The sequence below is a fragment of the Hyposmocoma kahamanoa genome, unplaced genomic scaffold (genome assembly GCF_003589595.1).
Source record: "Hyposmocoma kahamanoa isolate Upper Pololo Valley unplaced genomic scaffold, ASM358959v1 93, whole genome shotgun sequence".
NCBI lineage: Eukaryota > Metazoa > Arthropoda > Insecta > Lepidoptera > Cosmopterigidae > Hyposmocoma > Hyposmocoma kahamanoa.
Genome location: NW_020654810.1, coordinates 23236615 through 23252423, shown reverse-complemented (window position 1 = coordinate 23252423; position 15809 = coordinate 23236615). Strand labels below are relative to the sequence as shown.

General features: G+C 36.6%; 1 protein-coding gene across 3 annotated transcripts in view; it reads left to right on the top strand.

The window, feature by feature from the left end:
• The window catches only part of LOC113237180 (sugar transporter SWEET1), a 29042-nt gene extending 13490 nt beyond the window's left edge, over nt 1-15552 (top strand). For 2 of the 3 annotated variants that reach the window (XM_026473505.1, XM_026473504.1), the window contains exons 2-6: nt 5852-6031; nt 8669-8792; nt 11102-11257; nt 12272-12391; nt 13721-15552. In XM_026473505.1, the coding sequence (XP_026329290.1) occupies nt 5862-6031; nt 8669-8792; nt 11102-11257; nt 12272-12391; nt 13721-13834 (684 nt within the window). In that variant the 5' untranslated portion in view covers nt 5852-5861 and the 3' untranslated portion in view covers nt 13835-15552. Of the gene's footprint in view, nt 1-5756; nt 6032-8668; nt 8793-11101; nt 11258-12271; nt 12392-13720 lie in introns of those variants that run through there. The other variant, XM_026473503.1, reaches the window with a different exon arrangement.
• The last annotated feature ends 257 nt before the right edge of the window (nt 15553-15809 follow it).

The window sequence follows — 15809 nt, the reverse complement described above, 5'->3', positions numbered from 1 at the left end:
TAGCTAGTTAATCACAGTAATATTGTATAATAAAAACGTTACTAATTCCCGAAGTATTGAAGTACATCTAACAAACCACACCTCGACGATTGGCCATTATGTTTACGTATTCATAGATGGATCAGTGATCGCCGAAAGGCTACCAAGGTCTGCTGATTTACTGTCCGTTAACTAAAAACTAGGCTAAGTGACAAAAAATTTTTTTGGAATATCATAAAAAACCATAATCCAGTTTTAGAAAATTGAAACTGTTTAGTGATATTTCAGCTATGCATCGTTAGGGTAAGTTCCAATAAGTCTAACACGTTAACTAATTTTAACTATTTTAAAAAGAGAATTTTGTGCTCTTTCTTTTACTATTTAAAACAGATATTTGACCATTTCTCCCTTAACCGCGTCTTACGAGTAGTTTAGTGGACGGCAGTAATTCTATCTGTAGCTCAGTTGGTTAAGAGCGTTGGCCCCGGCATGGCAACAGACACTGGTTCAAGTCATGACAGAGCCAAGATTTTTTGTGTTCGTTCTTTACATCATAATCATCAAGTCTTTTATACGTCCCACTGCTGTGCACGGGTCTCCTCTCAGGCAAGGGCGCGTTGAGGACTTCACACACGTTTTCCGGGGGTCGTGAACCTTCTACGTGCAGGTTGCGTCACGATGTTTTTGTAACAGGTTATTTAGTTCCAGGAAACTGCTGGTCTGCCACGCAGAGGTCCCGCGTTCTATTCCCGGGCCGGGAGAATTATTTGTATACCCTACATTTAGTTCTCTCATGAGTTTGGGTGTAATTTGTGGTGTTCTATATGTGTGTGTCCTTGGCACCCGCGACACAGGGTTTCCCTTGTGTAATGCTATGAGTGTATGCGTTACATTTACTTAGATTAATAATATACAAAGTAGTGGAAAATTTTCATTAAAAATATATAAAATTCATGGTACTAAAATATTACGACATTCAATAAATAAATTATATTATTATATTTAACAAATTAAGAATTATCATTTACAAATCTAATATTGTAAACACTATCTCTGCTATACGACTAGGTCCAAAACACGTATCGTAGTAAACATGTCGATATTATCGATGAATATTACATTGTTTTATCGATATTCGGCGCAGAGGTAATTAAATATATAATATACCTATAGAGATCATTATCATTACCTACCTAAGTAACATAATTACTATTGATGAGTTACTGATTTTACTATTATATAATATAATTAGCTAGAAAAAGGATTCGAAATTAAAAAAAAAAGAGAACATCTAACAAAATTTTAACGAACTTTTAATAAATCTTAGAATAATAACGCATAGAACCCTAGCCCGCACACGCTAAGTGAGGCAAGTTAGAGGCTTCCCAAAGGGCCTACACTAGCGCGCGGGCTGTCAGTGCTCAAGGTCAAATTGCACCGCGAACAGCTCAAAAATTTTTGCTAAAAATGACGAAATGTGCGGTAAATGGGTGTAAAACTAGAACAGGCAAACATAAAATAGACACTATCATCACATTCCACAAGGAAGTAACGCGTTTCAACTTGTATTTTTATATAAATATTCACTAAAACCGAAAATTAATTTCGTTGCAATAAGACACGAAAATGTTGCCAAGTAACGGATTTCTTTCTCCCAATTTTGCAATTCTGTTTCAAAATAATTATATTACGTAATTTTTTGAGAATAGGCAATATCGCGACGGCTGCAGATTTTTTTTTATTCTAATGTAAGTGTGCATTTGACTTCCATTTCTGCAAGTTAAACGCATACAAATGTTGTTTACAAAGAGCAACCCCTGAAGTTTCTTGCTCATACTTCTCGGGGGAATCTGTCTTACGAATGAGCGGTAGAGTTTAAATAATGTGACGATTTCTGGTGTAATAATGCTTACCTATGAAATAAAGATTATTTTGATTTTGATTCTGGGTATCGTTTACGGGGTTTAAGGGGGTGCTCATTACGAATATAGTACTTATTTCTAAATCCAAGATGGCGGACACAATTTAAAAAAAATGCAATATGGGTATCCTTTTCGAGGTATTTGGGGATGCTCATTATGAATATGGCACTCATTTCTAAATCCAAGATGGCGGGCGCGATTTTTCGAATAATGGCAAGTTGGGAATCGTTTTCGAGATATTTGGGGGTGCTCATTACGAATATAGCACTTATTTGTAAATCCAAGATGGCGGACACGATTTTTCAAAAAATGCTATATGGGTATCATTTTCGAGGTATTTGGGGATGCTCAATGTGAATATGGCACTATTTGTAAATCCAAGATGGCGGGCTTGGATTTAGAAATGAGTGCCATATTCATAATGAGCTGAGCACCTCGAATACCTCGAAAATGCCTCCCATATTGCATTTATTTGAAAAGTCTAGTCCGTCATCGTGTATTCAGATATAAATGCCATTTCTATAAGGATTACCAAACATTAATTTTTAAAAATTCTTGTCACTTGACATTGTCGATCGACAGTAACGATCGACAAAATCGGGCAAATCTGTAGGCACCTTTAACTTAATGATGAGTTACGCAAGATATAATTTTCCCACTTTTGAGGGAAATGTTATTCCATGGCATCATTATTTGTATATTTGTGTGCGCGCCGACGAGCTGAGATACAAGTTGCTTACGCCTACATGAATTTGGTTTTTGCCTCACTTGTGACAGTTCGTTTGATATGAAACTATCATTCTATGCGTTATTATTCTAAGTAATAAATTTACAAATTATTGTTTTCTTAAGCCTAAACGAACAAAGTATCTTTTAGTACAAGATGTCTTATCGTGCTTACGCAATTGCTCACAACGCTTTGTCAAATCAAATCACATAAGAATCAAAATAGTAACAAGTAACAAAATACATAAGAAAATCGTTAACAAATGCCTCACGTCACCGAAGATATCCGAGCGGGCACCGACAAGCACATGCCTTGCTCTGGACCTGTTCTGCTTTTATAACGTGGTGAAGGACGGTGCACAGCCGAGAGGGGTGTACAGCTTACAATATTATAAAAGAGCTTCTTGTGAATCAGTTCGTCCAGGGAAGTACTGCCGCCATACCTATTTCTGCCGCCGTCATTTATAGCGTCCAGAGATACTGACATACTGACAACATTATTATACGTCATGGCTTTATTACTCCACAAAGTCTGCGGATATTGTGGAGTATATGGGTAGTTCTCATGTAATTCCGAAATTCGTGCTTTCGATATTAGGAAGCATTGACATTTATTTATTATAAATTTCATAGTAGGTACTTATGTAAATAGCTTTTCATATAGTGGTCTCCAATATAAATGTATTTTAAGAAAAAGAAGAGGGTAGTCAGAACATTTTGAGGGTGAGAAAATGAGGGTGAAAGAATGACGAAATCGAAATAAACCAAGAAAATATAGCGATTTAACTTACTTATAAATGACTTAATATAATATTTTGTGTAAACTTACTGCTACCTATAACTCATGTGAGTGTAAAATTATAATTAATAAATAAAATCCAATGCTTAACTTCTTTTTATGTGATGTGTGGTAAGGACTGTCAAAAATGTCCCTCCCTCAGATATTATATACACTCCTTGTTGAATCAGTACCACTCACAACCCACTCTACACTTGCTCTCAACTTTGCGACTTATTTATCTAACAAAGTTTAAGTCTTCTTTAAACTGTACTAACTCTTCGAACCTTAGAATAGTAACGCATAGAAACCTAGTCCGCACACGCTAAGTGAGGCAAATTGAAGTGCGCCCAAAGGGCCTACACGAGCGGGGGGGCCTTCAGTGCTCAAGGTCAACTTGCACCGCGAACAGATCAAGAATTTTAGCTAAAAATGACGAAATGTGCGGTAAATGAGTGTAAAAATACGTCAGACAAACATAAAATAGATAGTAAAATCACGTTCCACAATGAAGTAACGCGTTTCAACTTGTATTTTTATATAAATATTCACTAAAACCGAAAATTAACCTACTACTAAAACTAGCCTACATGAATTTGATTTTTGCCTCACTTGTGACAGTTCGTTTGATATGAAACTATCATTCTATGCGTTATTATTCTAAGCTTCGAACATATTTCTCATATTTTATTCTTTTCCGGGTTCCCAAATGAACAGTTTTATTGTACTTGTGTTTTGGGACTACAGAGTTCCTTTTAGTGTAGGTACTTGTGAGCCATTTGTTGATACAAATTCGATTGATTCTTGCCCGCGCCGTGGCGGCGACAGTACTATCTGCTAACACAAGTTAAATGTTTTTGTGGGATCCGGATGTTGCCTGACTGATCAGCATAAATAACTAATAATTACTGTATTATTTCTGTAGTATTTATAATGGCTGTCAATAAAGTTATTATTATTATTAAATTTAACTTTTAGAATTTTAAATTAAGTTTATTCGTAGTAGAAACTTTTTTGAAGTAAAGGACAAAATTTCGAGACTAAGAATTTGGGGGTCGAGCCCACCGCTGTGAATTTTAATTCATTAGTGGTGAGAATACCAACTCAACATCTGTCGACCTTCATGAAGTGATGAGTTTTGCCCGAAGGGTGTCATGTACCGACGTTTCCGAGACCGGCTACCGGACACCCACGTTGCGTCACACGTCGCAGATAAATAATTAGTGTTTTATTATATTGTTATGTATGTTAGTAACCTGAATATAAGTAAACAAAAAAATAAAAAGGTGGCTGTGAAAGTACGGGTACAGGGGACGTCAACGTTATGTGGCAGTGGCAGTGCTCCTCAATGCCGTGTCAAACCAAAATACGGTAATGTCCAAAACAGCATTTTGAGAAAAAGCTGCTTAAAGGATTTTTGTTTTTTTTTAATTTTTGAGGATAATAAAATTTATTAACCTCAAAAAATAGAAAATAAAAAATTAATGACGTAAAAAGATACATTTAACTTATGTTGTATAATAGATATTAAAGAAATCTATCTAGCCATTATAATTTTACTTTGGAAAGTGAGTTATTTATATTGAAAAACTAATAAATTTCTTTTGCCTCGTTAACAACCGAAAGTTATTAGAATTCTTGTTGTTATGAAATTACAAAACCCTGTACGGAACCTTGCAGTGTTTTGGTTTGACACGATAGCATGTCGTTTTTATTGTTAAAATTTGACAAATGTTAGTAGACCCCCGCTCCTGAGACATTTGTGCGATCTGAGAGTTTTCGCTAACTCAGGCGCCTCGCAACACTGTATCTTCTGTATTTCGCGCGCGTAATTCTCAAACCAAAAGATTGTATTGCTGCATACCGTGTTACGTCAAAATAATTTCTACATTTCAAAACTTATAGTGTATTTTAGCTTTTCACATCTCATTCAAAAACACTAATACCACCAAAGTTGAAATATTAAAATATAGATTAATATAGATTTAGCGTAGAGCACAGATTACTTAATAGTTACTACGTAACAGATACATCACTCTCATGCAAAATCGAAAATACTTACGCTGTAATAGCCTACTAAATCTGACTAATGACATCTCTACGACCCTCACTACGAGGAAAGGAACCTAAGCATGCGCTCAGAGAGGTGAATATAACGTTGCCCGCCGTGTGCAGTCGTGCGGAGACGAATGCTCATAAATGTAAACCTCTATGAGCGCTTGTACCGATACGTCGGTACATTCAGCGGTAAAGACTTATCTCATAACCTTGAGCGAGAGACGGAGCCCTGCCTAGAGAAATCACATGAGCGCTGTTAATTCAAGATTTTACAGTGTATTGGTTTGAAACAGCAGCTCAGGTCTTTACGATTTAAACCTATGCTACTGTTACAGACTTGCTTCACATCAGCAGTTCGGAAACTTGTATTCTACCGTTCTTTTTCCAGGCACACAAAAATGGAATCATTAGCATTAATTCTGGAGCCGTATCAAGACTTGGTGGGCAACATCGCCGCGATTGTCACCATCGGTCAAATGTTCTCGGGAAGCTTCCTATGCTACGACATATATAAGCAGAGTAACACTGAGGGTGTTGGAATAGTGCCTTTCACTGGTGGTCTTGTTATGTAAGTACCTACTACTTTAAAATGTTGTAGTAATAATAATATGTCAGACATCCATACCAACCAGGTCTCGAACAATGGGTTTTAGCAGCAACAAATTTACTCGGCGGCACTACCCAGAAAAATGGACCAATAACTCAAGGGGGCTACTAACCTCTATACAGATCGTAGCTCCGAAAGAGGTCAAAGAAGGATGGCGACATCCCGTGTATTTTGTGTCCCAGTGTTTTTGACGACGTGTATTAAAGAGGCCTGTTAATACTTGTTATTCATTATCAAAGCATCAAAAAAGCTAATTGAATACAGCCTGTAGAAGCTGGGGTTATACAGTTGATATAGGCTATGTTCTAACATTGTGCTGTATTTCGCGTCAGATGTTTGTTCTTAGTAGCAGAAAACAACAAATTTTTAGTTTGTTCCCAAAAATAATAAAAAAAAAATAAAATAAAAATAAAAATAAAAATCTTTTATTGTCAGACACCATAGGTCCATAGTTTGTTAGTAAGCAACCTTATACTATATTAGTAATAAATGATTGTACGGTGAATTTATTTATACATTAAAATTTTAAAATCGAAATGTCAAAATATTCAAAATACATAATATAAATAACATAACGTAAATTCAAAATAATATAATATAATAGTCACTGAAATAATAATGATAATTTAGTCGGAAGTAAAAATTAAAAATACTAACATTTACAATTAATAAAATAAAAATTTAAATTCAAATTAGCTAATATAATAATAATTACAATGAACAAAACTAAAATTTTGAAATCACATGTCATAGAGAAATTCATTACATTACAACTACTATTACAATACTACTACTTAATAAAGAACTTGCTGAATATTCCAAACTCCGCTACATTTCATACAACGTTAACATGTTCTGCTGCAATGAAAATGAATGAAAATTAAATCTACCACAAATGGTCACACTCAATCTCAATGTGCCATTGACATTGACAAGAGGCTCATGTCAAAATGTTCCTGTTCTAACTTTCTTATCTGAAAACTTAAATAATAAATATTGGCGAAATCGCCATTTTTTTTGTATAATTTTTATAATAATATTAAACACCGTACATAGTTATTTTTACTTGACATTGGCAAAATCATTCATTATTTCGATGGAGCCATAACATGTAAAAGAAGAAGAAGAAGAACTTTCTTATCTTATTGAAATATTGTCTAAACATTTTTGTCGCATTGTGTTTTATTTTTTACTTTATATCATTACCGTTTAATTGAATATTTGATTAGGTATTATAAAGCTTTAATGATTTAAGTGTGCCGTGTCTACTATAAAATAACCAATACCTTAGGGAGGTAAACATTCAATCATGCTTAAAATGAAACGAAACTGAATCAATTGCGTTGTGTTCTTGCATTTATTCTAAAATACATTTTTTTTTTGCAATTTTGCAATTTCTTTATTCCCAACTTCTAAAAATATACAAAAATATATTGATAACTTAAACTAAAACGTAAAATTATACTAGCACTGTCCATGAACTCTCTGCTGGCTCATCGTTGATTTTATAATTATTGGGTCAGCTTTCGCCATCCTTCTTTCCGTCTTATATTTCTTTATACATTTCTTATATCTCCAGGCTGACCCGTGACTTTAGCATTTCTCAGTTATATTCGGCGAAGCTCACACACTCACACATAGTATTATAAAATCCTTGATATCGGTTAGATAAACAACCACAATTTATTTTATAATTTTATACCGTCACCCGACCCGCCCAGTCTCACTTTAGTTTACCCGCTTATTGACCCACATCTGCGTTAGTATAAAATTATATAATAAATATATAATATAATAAATTGTGGTTGTTCGTGAGTGTAATGTAAAACTATGTGAGTAATGAGCTTTGCCGAATAAGCTGAGAAATGCTCAAGTCACGTGTTATGATTTCAGCAATTCAAAACTTTAAAAAGCTCCCTTGTAAACTTGGCAATTTCGACATACGATACTTTACGTAGGAGGGGTTGATTTGTCAAAGTTCAGAAAATAATTATAGCTCATGATCAATATTTGAATAATATTATAATGGAAAAAAGCTAACTTCTTATATTTCACATAAAAGATTAATTCATTGACATTCACGGCCATTTACATAATGTAAACTACTTCCAGGCTATTGATTAGCGATGTCTAGATATACGACGGAATAACTGCCTCCGCGGCCGAACGGTTACCATGCCGGACTGCCACGCAGAGGTTCCATGTTCGATTTCCGGGCCGGGAGAAATATTTGTATGGCCTACATTTATTTCCCTCGTGAGTTTGGGTGTAATTTGTGGTTGTCTACATGTGTGTCCATAGCACCCGCGACGCAGGGTTTACCTAGTGTGGGGCTATGTTGAGTGTGTAGGTTAGTGTGTGAGTGTGTGGAATTTTGACCTTTTTCAACGGTTACAGTCTGTAGTACGGAGATTAGATGTCCTTTTGAGTTATGGGTTCATGATAAAACTAAACGTTACGTCTTGTGATATATCTTTGGTGTACATTTTCCATAACGTAATGTTATGACAAAGTGCTGTAGGTAAGGCTCAAGCTTGATCAAGTCACAGTTGAAACAAGTCACAGCATTGAAAGTCACTTTTACTCTATCACTTTCAGGGCCTTATTAAATTTGAAATACGGCTTCATCTTACGTGACGACAACATCATTCGGGTGAGCTTTGCTGGTACCGCACTCAACATTATCTACTTGATGATCTATTACCACTATTCCAGTGAAAAGGTTAGTGTGTTTATTTATGTAACATTTGTAACTTAAGAGATAAAAATCCAAGTCGTTGCAAACACATAAACCACAACAAACAATAACATTTTATGGTTTTGAACCATAAAATATATCTTTATCTTTGGTCGAAACGAAGACGAAACGAACTTGGCATTGTATTTTTAATAGTAATATTGTGACATTGATAATATGAAATAAATAATTATATTCTATTCTATTCTAATAGTTTTTTTATTATCTTTTTACATAACAACAATTGGCTAATTTGATAGGCATTTTTGCTATCTACTTGTTAATAAATATCGTCAGAAAAATCTTTTTGACACCATCTCGAGTACTACGCGACGTAATTGTTAGGTTCAACTCACACTGGCGCAGAGTCGAAGCGTCGCGTCGCGTCCTGTTTTTCTACTAGAACGCATGACGACACGCGTCGTCGTGCGACGTCGACGCGCATATTTGCATAACACAAATTTGTATCTTAATTATGGGAAAATGGAGATGAATATGCTATAAGCGAAAAACATGACGCGTCGCGAGGCTTCAGCTCTGGGCCAGTGCGAGTTGAGCCTTACGTAAACTATCACACCTCCAGCACTGCGCAGGTACCTTAGGAACGACTCGGTTTAGCGGTAGGCCTGTTCTGTCTTTTTTGAAGATGGAGAAAAATGACAGCTCATTGCGCAAAAGTGTTACCCGCTTACGAGCAGCTAGTAATTTCTAGTCAATAAATGTTCTATCGACTATCGACTGAATGTTGGTTACGCTTATGGAACAAACAGCCAGACTTATTTCATTTCATTCATCCAATTACAGTTCACAAGTTCATTTGAATTGTCAATTTCTGTTCATACATACATACACTGTATTTAGAACTATGTTTATGAAAAATACAAAGAGGAGATATATTTTAAAGATTTTCATTTCTATTCAATATAGATAATCAAAGTCGGCTATTGTTAAAATATATATGAATACAATATCTCGTTACTATAACCAATTGTCAAAATAGGAATAAAGAAGGCAATAACGCAATTAATAACTGTTCGAACGTCGTAACATTCAAAGTTCAGTCATTTTTTGGCAAAATTTTATGTTCTTTCTTAATCTATCGATAAAAGTATCGACAACAACTATGGGGTATCTCAATAAAAGGTTTCATTTTGATATGTAAAAAAAACGAGTATTTTTAAGCGAAATCATCGGATGTTTATTTTAATCGTAAACATAAATATAAACTAGGGAAACCCTGTGTCGCGGGTGCCATGGACACACACATAGACAACCACAAATATACCCAAACTCACGAGAGAAGTAAATGTAAATTTGTATGACAAATGTTTCTCCCGGCCCGGGAATCGAACCTGGGACCTCTGCGTGGCAGTCCGGGATGGTAACCGTTCGGCCACGGAGGCAATTAATATATTAAACAAAATCACATATGTTGCTCTGATCCCAAAGTAAGACCTGTTTCAGAACAGTGCAGATTTATCTGCTGACTGACCGCGCGGAGCACCGGAGCAGAGTAACACGTGTGGCGTTAGAACACCGTTTTACAGTGACGCGGATTGCTCCGTACGGAACACGCTCTGTGTTAACACAGCTGTGAAACCAGCCTAAATAACTAAAGCACTTGCATTATGGACATCGGAAACAACGACGGTGCCACAAACACACAGACCCGAGATAATCTGGAATTAGTAGAAACTGCAAAGCCTTGAACACCGCCGTAAAGTTGCTTGCTTATCGGTATTCTACAGGATATATCACGGAGAGTGTGCGATAGAATTACACACTTTAATCGCTTTCCCCTTTCCATCACGGGGGGACTAGACGTAGGTTTGGGTTCCACCCCTGTTGTGGATATTCCAAAAATCGCACGATATGTTACGCTTCCACATTTATATGGCGAACGGTTGTGCAGTGGAATTCCCTGCTTGCAGACTTGTTCCCTGAAGTATAATTTTTGCCTTTCAAGGCGAGAATAAATAGGCATTATTTAGGTGTACATGCTCCATCGTCGACCTCATCGTCGCTTTCCATTAGATGAGTTGGAGATCATACGCGTACTTGTATTTTTTATAAAACGAAACAATATACATAGAAAAGGTAGTTTTCTACATTGACCCGGCCGGGAATCGAACTCGGGTCCTCGAAGATGGCGACTTCACGAAAACCGATGTGCAAGCCAGTCGAATACGAAGGTCAGCAAAATTACCTATCAGTTCAACTGAGTTTCAGTCAGAACCGAAAAATAGTAATTATTATTATTGTTAAATATCTTAAAAATGATCTTTATTTTTCAGCAAAAGGTCTGGGGCTCGCTAGGTCTAAGTGGCGCAGTCGCGGCCGCGCTGCTGGGATATGCTCAATATGAAGACCCCAACCTGATTGAGTTCCGGTTCGGTCTCATTATCACCGTACTGATGTTCTATTTAATCGGCGAGCCACTCTTTGGCATTGTAAGTTTATTTTTTATTGTCATCTATTCACCTTTGTCAAATTTTTTAATTGATTTCGATGGTTCTTTTTCTGTTGGAAAGGGGATATCTCAATAGTGGTTCTGTACAAATTTGACGAAAATGTTACATATCTAAGGGTGACAAATTATGGAATTCATTTATTGGATCATTATACATATATTTTTAGCGACCGATTGGAATCCGGCCGGATCGAAGGTATTTTTTATAAGTATTCGATCTTTGTATTAATAATTATAACAAACTAGTGGAGTAATTTCACAAAAACGATTGAATATCAATTCAATAAAAAAATTTAAATACAGTTAATAACGACATCTAGTCATAGCTAGACAAACAGTAGTAATAGCAATAGAGCTCCTTGTGAAAGAGTTCGTCCAGGGTAGTACTTCCATCTTACCTATTTCTGCCGCCAAGCAGTAATGCAGCATTACTGTGTTCCAGTTTTGAAGGATAAGGGTGCTGGTGAAATTACAGGCACATGGGACTTGCCAACTTATGTCTCAGGGTGACGGGTGCAGAGGCAGTACCCCTCAAATCTTTGCGATTTAAAGCTCTGAGTGGCACTGTAACTGTTATGGACAGGCGTGTCAGGATCAGACACGCGACTTGTTCGTCCCGTCACTTGATATTAAAAAAAATCCCTAGCTAGGGCTGATAGCTGTAAAGGTATCTTAACTGGGTGACGAAATACTATCGTAGATGGCGCTACGACTAAAAAGTCGTTGAAAACCAAATACAAAAATCCGACAACAAGCACATAGAAAAATTCGTGAGGTCCGCTGGTTCGTTCCGTGGCCTAGTTGGCATAGCGTCTAACACGGTTTGCTAGTAGACGTCGGTTCGAAGGATTTTTTAAAGTGTTCGACCTTTGTATTAATATTTATATAACTCACACACTCACAGGAATCGAACCTGGGACCTCTGCGTGGCAGTCCGGCATGGTAACCGTTCGGCCACGGAGACAGTTAAAAATTTAACCTATTGTTGTTTCAGCGAGAAATAGTAGCCAAGCAAAGCACAGAGGGTATGCCGTTCCCTATAATCTTGTCGGGAACCGTGGTTACGTCCTCGTGGCTACTTTACGGCATTATACTTAGGAACCACTTCATGATTGTGAGTATTTTTATCCACTGTGTTACGTCTACGTTACATAATGATAAGCTGCTACAGATGGTTGGTAATTCCTTCCGGCTCTGTATCCGTATCATGGTTATGAGTATTTTTATCAACCTTGTTACCATGATAACGTGTAATGACAAGCAGTTATATAATAATAATAACGCACACACTCAACATAGCCCCGCATTAGGGAAACCCTGTGTCGCGGGTTCCATGGACATACCGACAGATAACCACAAATTACACCCAAACTCACGAGAGAAATAAATGTAGGCCATACAAATATTTCCCCCGGACCGGGAATCGAACCTGGAACCTCTGCGTGGCAGTCCGGCATGGTAACCGTTCGGCCACGTAGGCAGTTATAAATGATAGATAATTTATTCCGGCTCGTACATGTTTTGTGGTAGTGAGTTTTTTTAGCAACTGTGTTACTGATGATGAGCTGTTATGGACGGTAGGTCATCCCTTTCGGCTTGGAGTTTCATGGTAGGGAGTATTTTTATCAACCTTGTTACAATGATAACGTTATGTAATGACAAGCTGTTATAGATGATAGACAATCTTCCGGCTCGTACGCGTGTCATTGTAATGAGTATTTTTAGCAACCACGTAAATAATGATCACGTTATTTAATGACAAGTGTCGGGACATAAAGTACCGATAACATTACGTAATGATAAGCTGTTACTGGATAATAGATAATATCTTCCAGCTTGTACACGTTTCATTGTGTAAACATTTTTATCATCGAATATTAAAACCAGAAATGGAGACGAAATGTCATTCTGCCAAATCATTATGGTGACAACAGCGCCCTGATTGACCAGCCCGAATTCGAAACAATTGACGGGTATTGTCTATTCTTTCACTTCAAATTGAGTTTTGCTATAATGGACGAAAATTGAAAAATTACATATTTAATATTTAATTACCGAGGAAATGTGATTCCGTTTGTTTTGTAACTAGATGTTTTTTTCCACATCACCGAATGGAACAGCCCTCCATTGTTAAAGATATTGCCTTTATTACATTAAATACAGAATATTTTTGGAATATACGGAGACGTACACACAGGTGAGTTGTTGGCGCTGTATTATTTCATCTTTCTAATTTGTGATTTCAGCGCAAACGAGAGTTAATATTTAAAACGGATATAAAACCCATTTGCCTAATGAGTTGCCAGGGATGATCGCCCTTATTTCGTCTCTATTTCTGGTTATATACTCGATGATTTTTATGAACCGTGTCACAACTACGTTACGTAAAGATTATTTAAGCTGTTATGAACTGTATATAATCCCTTCTTTCTTTTTGTTTCAGATTCAAAATGTCGTAGCTTTAATCCTGTGCGCAATTCAGCTGTCTCTGTTCGTGATTTACCCCTCCAGGCCTAAAGGCGAGGACAGGAAGCCGAAAACCAAAAAAATTGACTAAGGCAGTCAATTGAATGTGCGTGCCTATTTTAAACTAATTATTTATATTTGTGAGATTTAAATGGATTTTAAGGCAATGTTTTTTCTTCTGTTAAACGAGTTTGGCTCCGCATGCGTTTTTTACCGCACCCCATAGACAAGATAACACTAATCAAGTGCTGTGTTAAATTAATCACGTATTTAATTGTTTAATTTAATCACTTATGAAAACAAATTAATCAATCAATTATTATTATTAATTTGTGAATTAATTTATTTGTCTTGTGAATCAATATAATTTCGTTGAGAGCATTAAGATATTTAATCAATTTAATCAGAAGTAATAAATTCATCAATCATTTATTTTTATTATTATTATTTTTTTAGTTACAAGTTACCTAGCAAACACCTTATAGTCACAAGCACTATAAAGCATATAAAACGCAATCGGAGCAAAAACCGTGTGATAGGAAAATTAAGGTGCGTTTAGATTGTCTGATGGGCGTGATCATTACTATGACAAATAATACTATATAGTTAGCCTTATATATCAGTCCCACTGCTGGGCATAGGCCTCTTCTCACAATGTCGGTACTTGGGCTGCAATTCTCGCGAGGGTCCACTGCGCATTGAAATGAAATAATCTTTATTTCATAGGTAAGCAAATTACACTTTAAAATCGTCATACCAATTAAACTCTGCTGCTCATTCGTAAGGCAGGTTCCCCTGAGAAGAATGAGCAAGAAACTCTAGCGGTTGGTCTTTGTAAATATACATTTGAATATATTTATCAATACAATAATTAATTTAAACATCTTTGATCGAGAATATGTGAAAGAGCTAAAAAGCGGGTCAGTACCACGGATTTTTGTTTTGTTACCTGTATTATAAAGTTTTTGTTTTACAATAGTTTTAAACCTCGTAAATGGCAAATTTTGCATATCAATCTTATTATGGAAGCGTACACATTGCCCCCTAAATGAATTTGATACTATGAAGACGACTGTGAAGAACAGCTAGTTTATTTTTATTCCTCGTATTAATGTTGTGTTTGTCACTAATTTTCATTAAAAAAAAAATATTTTCCTTAACATAAATAACATTTTCCTAAATGTACTGTAACGTTTGTGTAATGTCGGGTTCGCGAGTCTTTCCCTTGCATTTCTCGCTTGCTTACGTGACTCGATGCGCATGCGCAAAGATATGTCGCGTGCGCGCAGGTAGGTCTGTTCACGAGTCGCTCGTTTGCGCCGGCCGTTTGCTTTGCGATGGGTTTCTTTACGTTGCGTGACATTGATATCTAGCAAGCTTGATATTTCCATGCAAGCAACAGGGAACGTTTGCGGAGGACAGCACCACTAGCCAATCACAGAGCAGCTACCAAAACAAAGCGGATGACTCGTGAACGCCTTTGCGCGGAAGTCAGATTTCTACGCTGTGACCCAGCCGACGCTGGCCAGCGAAAAACGCACGAGAAAGAACCTGAACCGGCATGAGAATTTTAATCTCTATAAACTTCTCTCCCACATACATAATTAAATTGCTTTTCACCACGTTTTCTAAAATATTGAGGTGGAGTATTCTTATAATGTCGATGGCATACATTACAATGCTTGCCAGAGTTGATTGAAGACTACGTGTTAGATAAAGATGTATGGAAAGGCGACATGGCTCTAGAATCCACACAAATTTGATTCAAAGTGTATTCCATAGCATTTAAGTTTATTTGAAAAGAGCAATCCCTAGAATTTCTTGCTCGTTCTTCTCAGAGAGGTCAGCGTAGTGAACGAGCAGTAGCTTAAATGTGACTTTTTCAAGTGTACATTTATTTTACCTATGGAATAAATAATCTTTGACTTTGAAAAGATTTGCCAATCAGTGTAAAGTACTCGGGGATTGTTGCCCAGCATGCGCCAGATGTCCAGAAAAGGAGGCTCCTATCGCGCATCCCACTTTGCAGATGCATCACTAAAGTTCAGGTCACACAGACGCGGCAC